The 14,256-nt window shown below is 46.3% G+C and overlaps 1 protein-coding gene across 8 annotated transcripts in view; it reads left to right on the forward strand.

The window, feature by feature from the left end:
- The window catches only part of ATP7B (ATPase copper transporting beta), a 49,822-nt gene extending 43,180 nt beyond the window's left edge, over nucleotides 1-6,642 (forward strand). For all 8 annotated transcript variants that reach the window (XM_082216319.1, XM_082216324.1, XM_082216322.1 and 5 more), the window contains 4 exons: nucleotides 94-297; nucleotides 437-554; nucleotides 2,339-2,441; nucleotides 5,732-6,642. In XM_082216319.1, coding sequence (XP_082072445.1) covers nucleotides 94-297; nucleotides 437-554; nucleotides 2,339-2,441; nucleotides 5,732-5,999 — 693 coding nt within the window. In that variant the 3' untranslated portion in view covers nucleotides 6,000-6,642. The remainder of the gene's footprint in view (nucleotides 1-93; nucleotides 298-436; nucleotides 555-2,338; nucleotides 2,442-5,731) is intronic.
- Nucleotides 6,643-14,256: the final 7,614 nt, after the last annotated feature.

Consider the following 14,256-nt stretch of genomic DNA (forward strand, 5'->3'; position numbering starts at 1 on the left):
TTCTGTGCATTCACAAGAGTGAAACAGACATGGACCTTTGTGCTGAACGAGTTGTGTAATTCATACTAACAGAAAGCATCTTTCTGCATATAGGTTGGGATCAGAAAAGTCTTTGCTGAGGTTCTCCCATCTCACAAAGTAGCCAAAGTCCAGGAACTCCAAACAGCAGGGAAGAGAGTTGCCATGGTGGGAGATGGAGTCAACGACTCTCCGGCTTTGGCAAGGGCTGATGTTGGCATTGCGATTGGAACGGGCACAGATGTTGCCATCGAAGCCGCAGATGTGGTTCTTATTCGTGTGAGCTGACTTTCCGTAAAAGAGCATGGTGGTGCGGGGTGTGTGTGTGTGTGTGTGTTTCCTGGGACATGTTCAGAAGTTTGGGAATGTGTTAGCTTTTTAGGGGAAAAAAATGTGTCCCTGATTCTTTTTGGTGCAGAACGACTTAATGGATGTTGTCACAAGTATCCGCCTGTCCAAGAGAACAGTGAAAAGGATACGAATAAATCTCATCCTGGCCTTAATATACAACCTCCTTGGCATACCTATAGCTGCAGGTAAGCTACTGTTACGATTGTTTTCTCATATATATATATTCAGATTTTAACAATTTAAAAACAATTATCAAACAATCAACATAAAAAGAGAATTCCAAAGAATCTCTTGAACTTCCCTCCTCCCCTTTGTGGATCATTTTGTCTATTAATCAAAATCTTTAAAATCTCCATTATACCCTACCCCAAATTCAACGTTGAACTACAAGTGTTATTGCAATCCTACTGATAATTTTAATTAGTCACGATGGTTTTCAGACATCTGGGGTGGTGGAGGGCGAGTAGGAGAGGAAGCTGTTTGGTTGATAGCTTAAAAGTAGCGAAACTGGGATTCTGTAGCCTACTCACGGAAGGTAACATAATCTATCTCATGGTGACTTTATGTCCATAATCTCTTATCAATGGGAAGCAGGACTGTCCGAAAATGGCGGCAGGGGTTGTAGGGAGATATGTGGAAGCGAGGTAACTTACATCTCCGCATCTCCCTCTTGTTGCTGTGCAATTTGGGAAGAAAGACAGGCCGCTTTGCCCATCTCCATCTTTTGAGACCCTCTGTAACAGCCTCATCCCAACCTTTTTAGAGCTTTCTGCTCTAAGCTGAGTTTTCCTGGAGTGTGTCAAGCAGAAGACGGGCAAGTAGTTTGTGTGGAGAGTGCGTCTCCTTTCAAACTGGAACTTAGTTTTGAGAAGGCAGAGAGCTGGCGAGGGGTTCCGTTTAACTGTTAAATTGACTTGGCTTACAATTAACGTGTCCAGAGGGCAACCAAAATGGTCAAAGGCCTGGAAACGATGCCTTATGAGGAACGGCTAAGGGAGCTGGGCATGTTTAGCCTGCAGAAGAGGAGGTTAAGGGGTGATATGATAGCCATGTTCAAATATATAAAAGGATGTCACATAGAGGAGGGAGAAAGGTTGTTTTCTGCTGCTCCAGAGAAGCGGACACGGAGCAATGGATCCAAACTACAAGAAAGAAGATTCCACCTAAACATTAGGAAGAACTTCCTGACAGTAAGAGCTGTTCGACAGTGGAATTTGCTGCCAAGGAGTGTGGTGGAGTCTCCTACTTTGGAGGTCTTTAAGCAGAGGCTTGACAACCATATGTCAGGAGTGCTCTGATGGTGTTTCCTGCTTGGCAGGGGGTTGGACTCGATGGCCCTTGTGGTCTCTTCCAACTCTATGATTCTATGATTCTATGATTCTATGAATTATTTATAGTTATATATGTGTGAACAAAGAGGTTCTATGTGAGCATACGTTGTGGCGATCACACAAGGTTCCCGGACGTTTCACTGTCTATTGATCCCTGTGCCACCACTTTATTTCTCACTGCCACCACCCAGGCCCTGCCTGGGACAATACTGAGTCCAGTCAGGGTTAAATTGGAACATAAATTTCTGTTTATTTATTGCAGTTTAACAAGCATGTGGTTTCATAAACAGTATCGATCCATTACAATCATGGGGTGCCTATCCAGACCTATAACTTCCGCTACCTGCTCTCACTCACTAAACCAGCTCTCAGATATTTACTTGTCTTCCTAGCCCCTAACTGTTCCTGACCCAGCTTATTTCGCTACACTAACTCAACCTTCCCACAGACTCTATCCCAATTCACTCGCATTCCAACCAACCACCCAACTCCCAACAACTCCTCCCTTCCACCCCTCCCAAAGCTGGTTTTATAGTCCCTCTGACTCCACCCCCCCGGGTTCTGATTGGGTAACCTGTTTAACTATTTCACCTCCAGCACTCTCATATGTTAACGTCACATATGTGTGTTTGTATTAGGAGTATTTCTGCCTCTTGGGATTGTGCTACAACCATGGATGGGATCAGCGGCAATGGCGGCATCTTCTGTGTCTGTTCTGCTCTCTTCCCTGCAGCTAAAATGGTAGGTCTTCCCATTGATTTTCTCATGGCGTTGAGAGCTACAGCCAACTTGTGTGTTCTAAGTGTACCTAAACAGAACTTTATATGTAGCTTCTCTAAAGGTGAAGAGTTCTAAGCCATTGGTGATGGGTGGGGCTGGCACCAGGTTTGAGGAGGTCCTGAACGAAATGGCGCAAAGCACCCTGCCGAACTCTACAAAATTACCGTATTTTTTGCTCTATAAGACTCACTTTTTCCCTCCTAAAAAGTAAGGGGAAATGTGTGTGCATCTTATGGAGCGAATGCAGGCTGCGGAGCTATCCCAGAAGCCAGAACAGCAAGAGGGATCGCTGCTTTCACTGCGCAGCGATCCCTCTTGCTGTTCTGGCTTCTGAGTTTCAGAATACTTTTTTCCTGTTTTCCTCCTCCAAAAACTAGATGAGTGTTGTGGTCTGGTGCGTCTTATAGAGCAAAAAATACAGTAGTTTACCAGGGAAAGAGGGGCAGGCAGTAGGGACAGATGGGTTGGGGACAGGCAACAGCACTCGTTCCCGTCCTGAGAAGAGCACTGCAGTTGCTACCATCATTATCTCTCCAGAACATCCCTGGATCCTGGCCTAGCAGACCACTTTGGGCAGAGTTGAGCAGCATTGTAAATCCGTATGGCAGGAACTTCAATCCACCTGGCCAGGCACTTCATCACTGCAAAAACAATACATACTAATGCTTTAGTTTACATTTCTATTGACTATATTGATTATTATACAGCCCCCTGTAAAATAAATTACGGTCCCTTTTTATATAAGATAATTTTTATTAACAATAACATGGAGCAATGCAAACAATGCATAATGAATATCGATCACTGGGTCCAAAGCAAAATAATAGTCGCGGCGTGTATAAAGCAGAAAATAATAGCATGTTAAGCTAAATAACCAAGCCAAAAAGATATGTGGCAAGGTCCCAAACCCTCCTAGGTAAAGGTCAAGGGACCCCTGACCATTAGGTCCAGTCGGTCATGTGGCCAGCATGACGAAGCCGCTTCTGGCGAACCAGAGCAGCGCACGGAAACGCCGTTTACCTTCCCGCTGGAGCGGTACCTATTTATCTACTTGCACTTTGATGTGCTTTCGAACTGTTAGGTTGGCAGGAGCAGGGACCGAGCAACGGGAGCTCACCCCGTCGCAGGGATTCGAACCGCTGACCTTCTGATTGGCAAGCCCTAGGCTCTGTGGTTTAACCCACAGTGCCACCGGCGTCCCTAAACCCCCCTAGGAAGTGGAATAAAGACACATGAAACAGTATTTTTGGTTAATGGGTGAAAAAGGCCACAGCTTTGTTGGTTACAGAATGTGAGCAGTAATAGCGTAGGCATTGTAAACCAAACAACTATATCTGACTCCTGCCCTTCCACAGGGAGTCTTGGAAGGGTTAACCACCAGTAGGGGGAGCCCTGCTGGTGCATATCAACTAGGGACTCTCCCAGGGTCACCGCTAGGGGTCGTGCCATGGCCCTAGCCCCCTGTCTGGGGCTTCAGATAGAGACCACGCCCCCCGATTCCTTTAATGGAATACCCTTGAATTAGGAGGGGTAGGTGATGGCCACTACCTCCCCTCACCTCCAACCGAATACTCCAATGCCTAACCGCCAAACCTCACAAAGTTGTGACGATTTGCTACGAGGTAGGTGAAAAAACCAAATGGCCGGTGCCAATTTGCCAAGTGGAAAAATTCCTACCAGGCCCCCTGGGCAACCAAGGTCCATAGCAAGGACAAGAAATAAAGAGCCTAACCTAAGGGAGGGAGGGAGAACTGGCCGAGTAGGGAGAAAAAACAGGGGCGAGTCCTCAGCCGCGGGCAGTTTAAATAGCCCACGCCATGCCCCCGGACCGTCCGAATTGGGCGACCTAAAGGTGATGCGGCCAAGAAGCATCCAGTGGCGCAGGGAGGGCTTGCTCCTAGCCTGCAACGTCATCTCCCTGGGAACGGGAAATGGTTTTGCAGGGTGTTTAGGTTCCCTAGGTGATAAATAATAAAAGAAATAAATTTAAACCAATAGCATTAAAATCCCCCCCCCACTCATCATGTAAGTTTATCAGCCAAAGTCAAGCATCATATTCAACATCTTTATCAACGACTTGGATGATGGACTCAAGGGCATCCTGATCAAATTTGCAGATGACACCAAACTGGGAGGGGTGGCTAACACCCCAGAGGACAGGATCACACTTCAAAACGACCTTGACAGATTAGAGAACTGGGCAAAAATAAACAAGATGAATTTTAACAGGGAGAAATGTAAAGTATTGCACTTGGGCAAAAAAAAATGAGAGGCACAAATACAAGATGGGTGACACCTGGCTTGAGAGCAGTACATGTGAAAAGGATCTAGGAGTCTTGGTTGACCACAAACTTGACATGAGCCAACAGTGTGACGCGGCAGCTAAAAAAGCCAATGCAATTCTGGGCTGCATCAATAGGAGTATAGCATCTAGATCAAGGGAAGTAATAGTGCCACTGTATTCTGCTCTGGTCAGACCACACCTGGAGTACTGTGTCCAGTTCTGGGCACCACATTTCAAGAAGGACACTGACAAACTGGAACGTGTCCAGAGGAGGGCAACCAAAATGGTCAAAGGCCTGGAAACGATGCCTTATGAGGAACGGCTAAGGGAGCTGGGCATGTTTAGCCTGGAGAAGAGGAGGTTAAGGGGTGATATGATAGCCATGTTCAAATATATAAAAGGATGTCACATAGAGGAGGGAGAAAGGTTGTTTTCTGCTGCTCCAGAGAAGCGGACACGGAGCAATGGATCCAAACTACAAGAAAGAAGATTCCACCTAAACATTAGGAAGAACTTCCTAACAGTAAGAGCTGTTCGACAGTGGAATTTGCTGCCAAGGAGTGTGGTGGAGTCTCCTTCTTTGGAGGTCTTTAAGCAGAGGCTTGACAACCATATGTCAGGAGTGCTCTGATGGTGTTTCCTGCTTGGCAGGGGGTTGGACTCGATGGCCCTTGTGGTCTCTTCCAACTCTATGATTCTATGATTCTATGATTCTATATCCTAGCTCACCACTTGCGAGTGGTGCATCAGTCTGCATCCTTCCAATGTAACCCCAGCGTGGTTTATCATATTCTTACGGGGGAGAGCTTTTTTGTACTCTGTAAAGAAAGAAAGCAAAGCTAATCCTTGTTCCATTTCAATATAGATGTCCCCTTTTTAAAAAAAGGCATAGCCATTGACAAGCACAACTGCCATTTCTCTGCGTGAGCCTCTGACATTTGGAATTCTGTGTTTTGTCTTTCCTTAGCTACAAAAAAACCGACATGGAAAGATACGAAGCACAGGCTCAAGGCTGCATGAAGCCACTGACTCCTTCCCAAGTCAGTGTCCACATCGGAATGGACGATAGGAGACGAGACCTTCCCCGACCAGCTGCTCGGGATGATATCAGTCAAGTATCTCTTTGTTCCTTGACATCAGACATACGGCCAAGACACTTGGGGAATTTCCTAGAGAATGAAGCAGACCAGTGGTCCTTGCTCACGAACCATCAAGATGAAGACCACTACATCTAAGAGTGCCGCATTCTGCAGCTGAGCCACAATGTTCGGGGGCAGGACTACTTTACCTTGTGACTCTTTCACAGGAAGACTTGGGATCCTTCCAGTCTGCTTCCAGAATGCCTGCAGTTTGTGCTGGGCATGGAGTAGACTGCCTTGATCGGATCCTGGTGGCTGAGTTACCTCTTGGATCTCTCAGCCATGGCATGGCGTAACCAAAGTGTGAACAGAAAGATTTAGGGCGGAACATCCAGGCTTTTTACACACTGTATCTAAGTCCTAAATGTGACACAAGAATATTTTACATGGACCAATTTTAGACATGAAAAGTGACCAAAACAGAAACTGGAAGCCGGCTAACTGTGATCAGAATGTTGAGATAATTGACCAGGATGGTTGTACATCCATGGTAGGGGATGTGTTGCTCCCATCAGCCCCGGCTAGCGTAGACAATGATCAGGGATGATGGCAGATAGAGTCCAGCAACCTGTGGGGTGACCACAGCTTCCCTAAGCCTGCTCCACATCTCAATAGCAGAAAACAGGATTTTGTGAAATGGGGAAGATTGGTGTCTGCAAGAACAAGGGCCCTCACTTAATTTGCAGGTTACGTGTGTGTTAGAAACAAAACAGAATTAAATTGATTTTGTTTAATGTGAGCTAGTTTAATTTCCATTTCAACTGCTTTAACTTGTTACTTAGTCTTACACAAGAGCAAGCGTGTAGGGCAAATGCAAACCCTACTGTCTACTCCCATTGTAATGCGGAATGGATTTTTCCAGTGCACCAGAAGTTGCTGTCACGACAGTTTTGACTCCATTTATTAGTGTTGAATCCCAAGCTCCACGTTTAGCCTGCACCCTACAGAAATAAAAGGTTTGTGTGCTTCAGAGAACAGATCCTTAGCATTCACAACATGAACAGTGAAATACAATTGGATGCTGTTGTCTCCTGAACTGCTGAACCTTGCCCTCACTACCATGCTAGAGAAATTTCTAGCTGTTGCTTTTAGAATGAGAGCCATCTCCCATGTGTTGAAAGCAAGCCCGTATTTTAATTTGAACAGTATTTCAAAGTGCTCACAAGGGAGCCGAGAGTACCAAACTGAAAGATAAATGCACTGTAGAGAGCAATAAATAAATGCAAATGGGGTGTGTGTGTGTTCCTTCTTAATTTAATTTGGTTCTTACATCATTATTTGCAAGTCTCCATAGCACTGAACTGGATGGATGGCTATTTTTGCAAACTTCAAGCTATTCTGTCCAGTAATCCAAGATGCTGACTCTGTTTTTGCATATGGTAGATTTAAACAATAGGGTTTTTTTTTTTTCAGAATCAAGTGTCTCCGAAACCTTAGAAAGGCATGATTTGGTTAAAGTTTTTAAGGATCTTCACTATAATGAGTTGGTATAACTGTGTTGATGAGAGAGAATTCCTCTCTCTCTCTCTCTCTCTCTCTCTCACAGTCAGGATCACTACAGAATTTAGAGCCCTATTCATAGTCTTCCCGTCACATGGGACAGGGAAGGAGGAGGCCAGAACTTTGCTTCCTCCCATCCCCTCTGTCCCTTCGCAGTCATGCTTCTCATGTTGTGGGGCTGAACACCTACAGCAAGGAGGCTGCTTGCACAATTTAGGACCTTGATCACACAGCATTCTAAACTGTGTGGGGAGCCTCCATAAGTCAAGTATGCTCCCCTTCAAACCATTCAGTCCCATCACATGGAGGGCAATGGTGAAACATGCTTGTCCCACGTCATGCAGCAGGGAAAGTGTAACAGGGGACATTGGAATTGCCCTTAGAAGTACAGCAAATACCCAATGAATTCAACATAGAATCATAGAGTTGGAAGAGACCACAAGGGCCATCGAGTCCAACCCCCTGCCAAGCAGGAAACACCATCAGAGCACTCCTGACAAATGGTTGTCAAGCCTCTGGTTAAAGACCTCCAAAGAAGGAGACTCCACCACACTCCTTGACAGCAAATTCCACTGTCGAACAGCTCTTACTGTCAGGAAGTTCTTCCTAATGTTTAGGTGGAATCTTCTTTCTTGTAGTTTGGATCCATTGCTCCGTGTCCGCTTCTCTGGAGCAGCAGAAAACAACCTTTCTCCCTCCTCTATGTGACATCCTTTTATATATTTGAACATGGCTATCATATCACCCGTTAACCTCCTCTTCTCCAGGCTAAACATATCTCAAGAAATCCTGCATCTCAAGAAATCCCCTACTGCTCATATTTTATAAGTCAAAATAGCAACCCCCCAACACTCCTCTTATCAATACAATTGCTTTGATTTCTAGGGAGTGGTGTGTCTAGAATTGTGAGATTACAATCTAGAATGCGCTGCCCAATTCACAGCCCTACAAAATTCTGTCAGTACCTACCAATTGTTTGAAAAAAGAAAGTTACATTAATATAGTAGGTTGTTTTCAAGGAAGTACCTAAGTGGTCCTACACGGCACTGATCTGCAAACACATCATCCACAGATACCCAGATCAAAATTGGATTGCAGGGTTCAAGCCTTTCCCAAGGCCACAATTTCAAGTTGTCTGGTCAATGAGCCTCAAAATGCTCCTTTTCGCTCGCCGTCACATGAGCTTCCAGGATCTCAGAAGAGGGAGTGCCCTCATCAAACTGTGAAATGCTGAAGGTTCCTCCCCAGATAGTGGCCCTGCCTTCTCTTGATATCCTCCTATCTGGTGTGTTCCCTACACCATTGGACTGGAGAGGCAGTTGGTTCTCCAGAAGCCATGGAGAAGGCTGTATTACATAATACTTTATTTGGCTATAAGCCCACTAGGTAAAACCAATCAGTAAATAAAATAGCATTTTACATTCTAAAATATCAACTAAAATATTTCAACGCATAATCTCCTTCACATTACATACAGTCTCTGGATGTACCATATTGTGGCCTTGAATATAAAGATGGTGGATAGAGTTTACTAGATTTTAATAGTCATGCAGCATTCCGTGAAGTCTTTTATATGAAAGAACAGAATTCAGGAATCTTGCAACCTCTAATGTTCTATAAGAGTCAATGTCCTGGAGTAGATAGGCTAGATGTAATTCAGGCGGTTTAGCAACAGTTTCCAAAATGATTGAACTCAGAATCCTTGATCGGGGAACAATATATAAAGGACAATTAAACAAGATATGACGAAGGGATTCTATTGATTTGTTGTCACATGCGCATAAAACAGAGGTTTTACCGTTAGAAAATCTATTGTGGATCGAGGGCCCGACCCCGCTATGTGAAATAAATACACAAGGACACGTGATATAAGGTTAATGGGCAAGAAAAGGCCACAACTTTATTGATTACAGCAGTGAAAAGGTATTGGCTTAGGCATTGGATGACTATAGGTGGTGGGTTTATTCAACAGTAGGTGGAGCCTGTTGATGCTCATCCAACTATAGGCTCACCCCCTGATGTTACCGAGGGTTGTGCCATGGCCTCCCGCCAAGCAGGCTTCGGACGGAATACACGACCGCCAGATTCCTTTAACGGAATAACCCACGGTAGATAGCATAGGCGATGGCCACACCTAGCCCTTGACACAGCACAACACATGAATCCAATGCCTAACCGCCACCCGAGCTGCAAAGGGGCTCACCGCCAATACCCTCACAGCTGCAACCAATCCCTAATGCTGCTAATGACACTGTCCAACCAAATATCATTCCCAATGTCCCTTAGATGAATTCCGTCATTCTGGTACATGGCTTGGTCGCCGATCCAGATACGGTCATGATAAATGACTCGGCCATAAATAAAGCGCACACAATGGGCTACCGCCCGGTTCAGGAGTTTCCAGTTTTTTTCAATGGCCATACAGTTCTGCGCACCGCGCCAGGCAATTCTTTTCAAGAAGGAGGACCAGAACACCATTGTTCCAGGGCACAAGGCCGCAATCGACTCCAAGTCTCTTTTTATGCACCACAACAAATCCCCGCTTCTCCTATTGGCCAGGTCATTCTCTCCCAAGTGAATGATAAGGATGTCAGGAGGGCCAAACATGGCAACTCTGTCAATCAGCAATGGCATAAGCTCTTCCCACCGCATGCCGCGTCGCGACAACCAGGCAACTCGTATCCCAGGAGGCAAACCAAGATGATGGGTAAGGCCGCTGCTGACAGCCCGAACGTGGGCCCAATGAACAATACTGTGGCCGCAAATCCACACGGTGCCCCCGGAAACAGCTGAGAACGAAAGAAAGGAGAAAGCGGGTAAGTAGATTCAGTGTAGCGGAGCGCAAACTAGAGTATATAACCCTTATAAGCATTGGATTTCCATCGGCCCATTTCTTTAATCTTGCCCGCAGGCAAGCCCAGGCGCGCGGCAGTTGAGGCAGCACCGATCCTAAAGGAGTGGGCGGCATAAGCCCGGGAAGCTAAACCGCAAGCATCAATAGCTTTGCGGAGTACCCTGGTGAATTGGTCTCTCAGTAAGGGGGACCCGTCTTCGTGTATCAGAAGCGGACCCTGACCAGGTGGTCTGAGGCAAAGATACTGCCTGGTGTCCTTTACCGGACAAGGGCCCTGCCCCCCGGACGCTGTGAGTTTTAGAAGGACACCCCTACTGACCTGATCAGTTTTGGATTGTCGTATCCGTACCAACATGCTCGCCTCAGACAGCTGTACATCTTCCATAAGGAGGCCCCGCATCACACCATTCGCACTACCTTCGACTACGACCTCGCCCACTCTTAGGGTGGCAAAAAAGGCGATGGCATATGCCGCAGAAAAGAGGCGGGCCTCAAACCGGGACCAACAAATTGACCGGAGTTTTTTGCGTATTTGAGAGAGCAACCCATAAGAAATTGGCTTACTGCCCTGAACCCTAGGGGGTTGTAACCTGCCCCAGCCTTCGATAGCTCTACGGACCAGGAAGTCACTGCATGGATCGGAGGAGAACGTGGCCTTAGCAAAGAAGCTAATGGCGGCTCCATGTATTTTTAATGTTTTAGGTGCGCGCCCTAGGTGATCATGGTGTGAAAGGTATTGCAAAAACGTCATCGGTGGTGGGAGGCGCGCTAGCAGAAAGCCCCGGAGATCCAAACCTGAAGCCCAAGAAATCGCACCAGGCCTTCTCGTAAGACCTGAGGGTGGAGGGTGCGACAGACGCTAATACTCCCTTAATCACTTTGCGTCTCCAACGTTCCACAGGTGCTCCGGAAAGGGTTCGGGCAACAGCTGTGCTCCAGGTACCTGAACCCCATGAAATCACACCAGACCTTCTTATATGATCTAAGCGTAGAGGGTGCAACAGATGCTAATACTCCCTTAATCACTTCACGTCTCCAAGGTTCCACAGGTGCTCCGTAACGGGTTCTGGCAGTGGCTGAGCCCTGGGAGCTAATGCTCAGAAGCGAGGCACTGGAGGACGAATGATTGGAGTAGGCACAACACCCTCTTGGAACGCGATGACTGTTTAGCCAGTATGTTGACCACTGCCTGGTTTTCAGATCTGAAGCACACCTGGCGATTCTGGAACTCCTCAGTCCAAATGTGAACAGCCACAACTAAGGGGGAAAAAACTCCAGAAAAGTGAGATCCCACATGATAGCTTCGCCTTGCTCCTCTGCTGGCCATTGTTGAGCACCCCAGCGTCCCCTAAAGAATAAACTGAAGCCCAAGGACCCAGCGGCATCAGTGAACCTGGCAATTTGAGGACAGGTTGAGGATTTCCTGCCATAAGGAGACTACATTGAAGCGTTGCAGAAACGTGATCCAGATCTCAAGGTCTGTCTTAACTGATTTTGGGAGTCTTACCCTGTGGTGCGGTTTGTTTGTTTGTTTGTTTTTGTTATTTTATTTTATTTTTAAGGTTAGATATGCACATAGGCCCCAAGCCTCATTTTGTATCCTGACTTTTAAACTTCTGATTTGTTTCTGAGTCACTTGGTCTCTCTGTGCTGAATCTGAAGGGGGCTGGCACATAGACTAGTTGAATGTGGATGTTCATTATGCACTGTATCATAGTATAGTATAGTGATTATAAAATATCTGCTTGAGTATACGTTTTCATCATGTGTAAAACTCATAATGAATAAACAAATAGTTCTATATTGTGATCAAGTAACTCCTAGAACAGGGACGCGGGTGGCGCTGTGGGTAAAAGCCTCAGCGCCTAGGGCTTGCCGATCGAAAGGTCGGCGGTTCGAATCCCCGCGGCGGGGTGCGCTCCCGCTGCTCGGTCCCAGCGCCTGCCAACCTAGCAGTTCGAAAGCACCCCCGGGTGCAAGTAGATAAATAGGTACCGCTTACCAGCGGGAAGGTAAACGGCGTTCCGTGTGCTGCGCTGGCTCGCCAGATGCAGCTTTTGTCACGCTGGCCACGTGACCCGGAAGTGTCTCCGGACAGCGCTGGCCCCCGGCCTATAGATGTGAGATGGGCGCACAAACCCCAGAGTCTGTCAAGACTGGCCCGTTCGGGCAGGGGTACCTTTACCTTTATCTTTAACTCCTAGAACAAAATTGTAAGTTTTAGCTTCAGAAAACCAGTTGCTTCTAGCCAACATCCTGTTGCCAATGTAGCTAAAATTTTAGCACTTTTGATTGTTAGCTGATAACACGGTTGTTAGTATGACAAGAGATTGGTGGGATGCTCTCCTACAGATTTCCCAAAACTGTTGTACTACAGACACAGCCAGGACATTCCAGACACAGCCAGGACATTCCAGAACACTTCTATCTGGTACTGTAAATGTCAGGTTTGAGTTTCACTCAAGCTAGAAAGAACTGCTACATATGCAACATGTTCTAGAAGATTGCCAAAGGTGAGCTCTTGGCCAAAGCGTTATCCACTTCAGTGAAGTGTTATTTCTCGCCAAACTAGCAATTTGTTTACTAACTATACATGTTCCCTAATATAGTTAAAGCATTGAAATTATGCGATTTCGACTGTTGGGCTTAAAGGCTTACTAGATTATAGGACTAAGGACTAAATCATTATTGTACTTCTTTGCAATTTTGCCCACAGCTGCCCTACTAATTGGGAGAACAGGAAATGGATCTGGAACACTTCAAAGCAGTACCATTGCTCCCATGTGTCTTCCTGTTTGGGCTGTCATTTTGTTAAAGCTGTGGTCTTGCTCTTGTAGTTGATCTGGGAGAAAAAGGCAGGTTACCCAGGAAAAATAAATAAATAAATAAATAAATAAATAATTCCTGTATGAGGTGTTATGGAATGATACATTTTGTAGCTACCCGTTGGGTGAGGCGAGCGTCCTTCCCCTTACTGACTTCTGATTAGGAGAGTCCTTCGCGGTTAAGGAGCCACTACTGGGATTCTGCAACCCTCTGAGAAACCCTTCCAAAGATAGGATGCTGCACTTCCGTCCGGATGGATAGACAAGAGGTTGAGGAGAGGAGAAAGCTGAATTGGAGAAAATGCTAGACCCAGAAGGACTTTATCGATGGTTCCCTGCTGTGGGGGCTCGTCTGGAACTAGAGTGGTGGAAGCCCTGACCTCCCCAAAAGGGCCGCTTCCCTTTGTAACACGCTGTGGCTGGGTGAGCCCCCGCACATCTCTCACACTCGTGCGGGTACTTACAAGACTGCCTTTGGCATTGCCCTTTATTGAATTACCAGCACACCTTACGTTTTAAATCCTTTCTAAGGCCCAACTTTCCAGTGCGATACACCTTTGATGGCTTCTTCTCGACATACGGGCTAACTGCCAGATGCTAATAGCGGCGGCCTCCCCAGAAAGGGCGTAAGCCATTCTGACTCATCATCACTGGCTGATGAGGTGCCTGATTCTGGAAGCTGGACCCTGGGCTGCTTATTCTGCAAAGAACTAGAAGAACTGGAAGCAACCGGGTTATTGATACGGGCCGGCAGTCTCCATGCAGGCGCCCTGGTGCAGTTCTCAAAGTTGGCGAGCAAGCCTGAGACCTAGTTTGCACAGCCGCCGTTCCTGTCTGAGGGCTTGGGCCTGCACCTGGGTAGTTTAAAGGCTGGCCACTGGTTTGCGAAACAAGGAAGTAAGAAACGCAAGGCAAATAGAACTAAAGAATAGCTAAGAGAAAGCGCTGTTCATAGTCAACAATGAATGATCTGAAGGCATTAAGGAACTGCGAAATGGGTTTGGGTTTATTATTATGACGGTTGACAGCTGCAGTGTGTGCTGGCACTGCACCCGTGCGCTTCCACTTGGGTGCCATGAGTTGCTCTGTGCACTAGTAAAAAGCGCCTACTATTTATTTTGTCACTTATTATTATTATTAATATTATTTTATTTAATTTTTATTTAGTTATTTA

Source organism: Podarcis vaucheri (assembly GCF_965113315.1).
Source record: "Podarcis vaucheri genome assembly, chromosome: 3".
Lineage (NCBI taxonomy): Eukaryota > Metazoa > Chordata > Lepidosauria > Squamata > Lacertidae > Podarcis > Podarcis vaucheri.